Here is a 6505-nt window from a genome sequence, read left to right as displayed (position 1 = left end):
GAAAGGTGGCAAGATTCTGATATCAATTCTTCTATTCCTTCAGTGGGATCCCACAGACTACAAAACTTTATACGGCATTGTTAATGACAACCATCACTGGTTTGCTGTTGTAAGTGTTTACATATCATTGAATATGCATTTCATCTCCAATCCCTTTGCTTTAATCTAACTTTATAAAAATTAAAGTTTTTAATCTAAGTTTAAATATGCAATCTAAAGTGTAAGTGAAACTTTGATTAAATTTTCAATACATGTGACTCCACATCATATGTGTTGAATTTTTCAATTCAAGTACCATACATTCATGTGCCTTTACAGCAGTACAAGGCTGTTAAACTAATCATATCTGCTGTTGTCTTTCAAGATTATATATCCAAAACAGAGAAAATCTCTTCTTCTGGACTCACTTGGGGAAGGTAGTCAGAAGTTGAGGAAATGCCAAGATATATCAAGGTATGTGTTAAATTTTATTTTTATAACAAAACTATATTCTTCTTTTTTTTGTTGAGAAAGACGTAATTGTTATATTTTCTTAATTTTATATCAGTGACTCAATATCATATAAGCCAATAACAATACATTTTTCTAATTGCCAAAATCCTATTCACAAGTAAATGTCTATGATGTATGCTTATCTTTGTGGGAAGTTGGAAAGGAACGCAATATCAAAATAAGTTTGTTTTAAAAACTTATATGTCAAAGTGAGCACACCCTTTTTCGTGAACTTAACAGGAGTAAAGCATTTTTTAAAGTAGTTAAGTGCTAATACCTTGATGTCTTTAGAGCTTTTCTGAGGAATCAGGGCATGAATGTGTCAAGATGGGAATGCACCACACTTCCACATCCCCTGCAACCTGACTCAAATTCCTGTGGAGTGTTTGCCATAAAGGTMTTAAAAAATTTACTCTTATATCATCCTGAGATATGTCTTGCATTATGTGTTTGTTGCTTGTATTTCAGTTTGTTGAAAAAGTTCTGATGGGACAACAGCCTGTTTTTCCTGCTGGACCCAAGGATGTGGAAATGCTACGTTGGCAGATTTCAGTGATTCTCTTGGAGGCCTCAGGTGATTAACAAAAGTAGCTTTTATAAGAAATATAAAAAAAAAATCTGTGCTTTACAGTTTAACCACACCCAGATGCTGATGCGTTGCTATGGTGATAGCATGGAGGCCAACAGAAAGCTGTTGTCAAGCGTGGAGAGCAGCATGGAGGAGCTCGACATGGCTGCGTTTGTTAAGAATTCCAAAGAACTGATCTCTAAAGTGATTGCAATGTCCAGCGCCAGTCCATCCGAGACTCTGAAATCAGGCTATAACAGTCTGAGTCTCTACAGGTTTAATTTTAGCAAACAGGAAGAAATGCTGAAGAGTATTGTACACATTGTACAAATGTGTACAAAAGCACACATTTGTACCTCAGTGTATTGACTTCAGTACATACCCAACTTCAGTCTTGACTGTAACAATGTTCACAAAGTGGTCAATTAGTTTCTAAACATTTTCACCCTTACAGATGACTTGACATCTATCTGCTGCATCTGTGGACATGAAGAGGTGGATGACTCCCAAGATAATAAGACCATTATTTGGGTAAACACAGTTACAAATATAGTGTTTTAGAAAATGTTGACACTTTAGGATAAATATTTACAATGAAAAAATCTATTACACATACGATTAATAAACATTTAAATAAGATATCAGAGGCACAAGAAAACTGCTATGTGTAGCTCATGGTCTACAGACTGTGCTGGCTAAGGAGTTCCACAAAGCTTTACTGGCAATTTGAGCCCACATTTGTGACTGAACCACACATTAAGACATTCTTTGGGATTGTCAGTTAGTGAGACTGACCTTATGTCAGATGGCACAAAACACAAACATCAACTTCTATGTTTGTTTTAATACAACAACATATATTTAGAGTWRATGGACAGAAGGCAGATGATTCTGAAATATTTTTGGATATGTTGAGCCACAAAGCATTTTTTGACTTGGCACAGAACAATGTTTGTCTGTGTTGAAGCATTATAGATGTACAAGACCTGAAGGTGTATCATAGTAAGCACTTAAATAGACTGTGATGTTGTGCATTTATTGAATCTCTTTTGCTTGAATAAAACAGTAAACGGATGACTCAGTTCTAGTGATTCACCCCGTTATTACATATCAATTCAAAAAAGTTTTAGATTTACAAATAAGAATAGCAACCCTGGTGGAAGAGCAAAACCAAGGTATCCTACAGTGTAGGGGTATAATAGCAACTTAAGAATGACACTGTCATTTTAATTGCATTTGAAATCTGTATCCATYAATACTACAATTACAATAGAATTTAAGATTATTAAATACTCTTAATCTGCCATGTACAAAGAATATTTATAAACTGTTACGTGTTAAAATTTGTAAATATTATGTGAAAAATTGTACTTCAAACTTGATATATGCTGTCTACATGACACATATATTACAGTGAATCTAAACTTTTGTGCTCTGCAGATATCCTGTGATGTGTGCGCRAAGTGGTTTCACCATGCTTGCTTGGGATGTCCAGACACATCATCAACTTTTACTTGTGAAGCCTGTTAGGAGCCTAAACATGAAACATTACCGTAGTAGTACACCTTTTCTTTCATAGCTTTGCATTTGTACTGTGCAGCACTTATTTTATTTATTTTACATTTTCAAATAAACATGTTTGTATGATTTCTTAATTTCACTTGTAAAACCTATGTTTATACCAGTTAGAAAAATTTTCACACGATCTGTTCAGTTTTAAACTAATGTTAAATAAATATTTTACTTTTGTAAATAGTTAATACATTGTTAAATTTTGATATTAGCCTAACAATTATCTGTTTATGTTCCTTTGTTTTTGTTATGTTGKAAATATAGATAATGCTTAAAAATGATACTGAACTGGTCATTCATTTCGAAAAGAAGGAGAATAAACATAAGATTGGCGACAACAATGGTCACATGGTGAATGTGAGGTTCTTGACCAACATGCAGAACACAACCACAGGAGAACAGAAATAAGATAAATTGTGTTTATTTTGAAACAGTAATAGGGAATGGGAGTAAGGATCTGAGCTCAGAAAAGAGCTCACAGGCTTGAATGCACACTGAGAAGATGACAGAGAGATGGTTAGTTTGAGGTTACCGGAAAATTGAAACCTGCAAGGTGAGAGGAACTGATCTCACTAGGGTGCACGTAGGTTTCACTGNAAAGGGTGGGAAGTTGGAACAAAACTGGACCGGTCCTTATACAATAGTAAAAATAAACAACAAAAGTGCAGACCTCCAATCAAAAACAGCTTTTTTGCCAAAAATCAGCACAGACCAACTGAAAATATTCCTGGAATCAGAACCCAAAATTCTACATAACTTCAAAAAAACAGAAAAACAGGACTTCACCACCATTCCATCTGTTGTGGATCCAGACATCACCACACAAACTGCAGAAGATCCTGCCTCAACCATTCCATCTGTTGTGGATCCAGACATCACCACACAAACTGTAGAAGATCCTGCCTCAACCATTCCATCTGTTGTGGATCCTTACTCTGCTTCTGATTGTATGGAAGCAGCTATGGATCCTGGTGTGAGAACACTATCTGGCTGTGCGAAAGTAGAACAATGTATGCTTTTGTACACAGTTTTCAGAAACTAATATGTGCATGTTTATCAGAAGACTTTCAGATGTAAAAGTATAATTCTTTCATGTCTTATTTTAGATATTCGGAAAGCCTGGGATGGCACTACAGCAGGTATAATTCTGTCCAAAATAGGTCCTTATAAATTATTTTACTCGGACATATGTCGAACAGCACCAGGAAGGGAACTGGAGAGCGAGGTAAGACATAATTGTCCTAGCTACCCCCCTATGAAATCTTACTTCACTGGATGGATATTATGACAATCAAATGATTCTGCTGGTTAATAAGCAACAATCCATTCATCCAGGTGATCAATGCCTACATGAAGCTTTTGGAGAAAAAACTTAATACATCCTCTGCCGAGAAAGTCATGTGTATTGACTCTTTTGCCATGACTGATGTGTGGCATAAGAAATTTCCACRCTTCAAGGTTTGTAGTTTTAAATGTCTGACAGCAGCCTYGAAAGGTGGCAAGATTCTGATATCAATTCTTCTATTCCTTCAGTGGGATCCCACAGACTACAAAACTTTATACGGCATTGTTAATGACAACCATCACTGGTTTGCTGTTGTAAGTGTTTACATATCATTGAATATGCATTTCATCTCCAATCCCTTTGCTTTAATCTAACTTTATAAAAATTAAAGTTTTTAATCTAAGTTTAAATATGCAATCTAAAGTGTAAGTGAAACTTTGATTAAATTTTCAATACATGTGACTCCACATCATATGTGTTGAATTTTTCAATTCAAGTACCATACATTCATGTGCCTTTACAGCAGTACAAGGCTGTTAAACTAATCATATCTGCTGTTGTCTTTCAAGATTATATATCCAAAACAGAGAAAATCTCTTCTTCTGGACTCACTTGGGGAAGGTAGTCAGAAGTTGAGGAAATGCCAAGATATATCAAGGTATGTGTTAAATTTTATTTTTATAACAAAACTATATTCTTCTTTTTTTTGTTGAGAAAGACGTAATTGTTATATTTTCTTAATTTTATATCAGTGACTCAATATCATATAAGCCAATAACAATACATTTTTCTCATTGCCAAAATCCTATTCACAAGTAAATGTCTATGATGTATGCTTATCTTTGTGGGAAGTTGGAAAGGAACGCAATATCAAAATAAGTTTGTTTTAAAAACTTATATGTCAAAGTGAGCACACCCTTTTTCGTGAACTTAACAGGAGTAAAGCATTTTTTAAAGTAGTTAAGTGCTAATACCTTGATGTCTTTAGAGCTTTTCTGAGGAATCAGGGCATGAATGTGTCAAGATGGGAATGCACCACACTTCCACATCCCCTGCAACCTGACTCAAATTCCTGTGGAGTGTTTGCCATAAAGGTMTTAAAAAATTTACTCTTATATCATCCTGAGATATGTCTTGCATTATGTGTTTGTTGCTTGTATTTCAGTTTGTTGAAAAAGTTCTGATGGGACAACAGCCTGTTTTTCCTGCTGGACCCAAGGATGTGGAAATGCTACGTTGGCAGATTTCAGTGATTCTCTTGGAGGCCTCAGGTGATTAACAAAAGTAGCTTTTATAAGAAATATAAAAAAAAAATCTGTGCTTTACAGTTTAACCACACCCAGATGCTGATGCGTTGCTATGGTGATAGCATGGAGGCCAACAGAAAGCTGTTGTCAAGCGTGGAGAGCAGCATGGAGGAGCTCGACATGGCTGCGTTTGTTAAGAATTCCAAAGAACTGATCTCTAAAGTGATTGCAATGTCCAGCGCCAGTCCATCCGAGACTCTGAAATCAGGCTATAACAGTCTGAGTCTCTACAGGTTTAATTTTAGCAAACAGGAAGAAATGCTGAAGAGTATTGTACACATTGTACAAATGTGTACAAAAGCACACATTTGTACCTCAGTGTATTGACTTCAGTACATACCCAACTTCAGTCTTGACTGTAACAATGTTCACAAAGTGGTCAATTAGTTTCTAAACATTTTCACCCTTACAGATGACTTGACATCTATCTGCTGCATCTGTGGACATGAAGAGGTGGATGACTCCCAAGATAATAAGACCATTATTTGGGTAAACACAGTTACAAATATAGTGTTTTAGAAAATGTTGACACTTTAKGATAAATATTTACAATGAAAAAATCTATTACACATACGATTAATAAACATTTAAATAAGATATCAGAGGCACAAGAAAACTGCTATGTGTAGCTCATGGTCTACAGACTGTGCTGGCTAAGGAGTTCCACAAAGCTTTACTGGCAATTTGAGCCCACATTTGTGACTGAACCACACATTAAGACATTCTTTGGGATTGTCAGTTAGTGAGACTGACCTTATGTCAGATGGCACAAAACACAAACATCAACTTCTATGTTTGTTTTAATACAACAACATATATTTAGAGTNTGAAAAGGCTCACTTATGCTTGTCAAGAAGCACATCCACAAATCACTGCTTCTCCTTCATCTTACAAACAGAAAAACAAGACATATGGAAATGACTTCAAAGTTTGGTTCATATTTCAAGTTGAAGTCTTGTTTACACAAAAAAAAAAAGAAAAAATTGACTCTGGTTCCATTGCTTTCAGTCATAACAATGCTATTGGCAAATAGATAACCTGATTTATTTAAAAACAGAATTGCAATGACTTACAGTTTCTATTATTTAGTTTGGAGAAAAAGATCATGAACTATGCAATAAGGCTAAATCTTTGACACATGTCCATGGTTTACCTTAGCTTCCATTTACCCCCCCCCCCCTTTTTTTTTTGCTGTTAATTCAGCTAAGAAAATTTTTTGCAAAAGCTGACTTGTTTAGATCCTAAAGTAGCTAACTTTAGGATCGATACTCTCCGCGACCC

At 35.3% G+C, this 6505-nt stretch overlaps 2 protein-coding genes across 2 annotated transcripts; both read left to right on the top strand.

Annotated features, from left to right (window-relative positions):
* Positions 1-51: 51 nt before the first annotated feature.
* On the top strand, positions 52-2739 carry LOC106530990 (transcription factor 19). The gene is made up of 6 exons (XM_014026732.1): positions 52-109; positions 365-453; positions 784-889; positions 961-1066; positions 1515-1591; positions 2501-2739. The coding sequence occupies exons 3-6, from the start codon at positions 806-808 to the stop codon at positions 2588-2590; spliced, it is 357 nt and encodes a 118-aa protein (XP_013882186.1). The 5' UTR covers positions 52-109; positions 365-453; positions 784-805; the 3' UTR covers positions 2591-2739.
* A 510-nt stretch (positions 2740-3249) lies between these two features.
* Positions 3250-5912, top strand: LOC106530989 (uncharacterized). Its single transcript, XM_014026731.1, has 9 exons — positions 3250-3642; positions 3739-3857; positions 3968-4090; positions 4166-4231; positions 4487-4575; positions 4906-5011; positions 5083-5188; positions 5637-5713; positions 5868-5912. The coding sequence occupies exons 1-9, from the start codon at positions 3582-3584 to the stop codon at positions 5910-5912; spliced, it is 792 nt and encodes a 263-aa protein (XP_013882185.1). The 5' UTR covers positions 3250-3581.
* The last annotated feature ends 593 nt before the right edge of the window (positions 5913-6505 follow it).

The sequence above is a fragment of the Austrofundulus limnaeus genome, unplaced genomic scaffold, assembly GCF_001266775.1.
Source record: "Austrofundulus limnaeus strain Quisiro unplaced genomic scaffold, Austrofundulus_limnaeus-1.0 Scaffold586, whole genome shotgun sequence".
In the NCBI taxonomy this organism is placed as follows: domain Eukaryota; kingdom Metazoa; phylum Chordata; class Actinopteri; order Cyprinodontiformes; family Rivulidae; genus Austrofundulus; species Austrofundulus limnaeus.
Note: the sequence above shows the minus strand (reverse complement) of the source record. Positions and strands in the feature narration are given on the sequence as shown.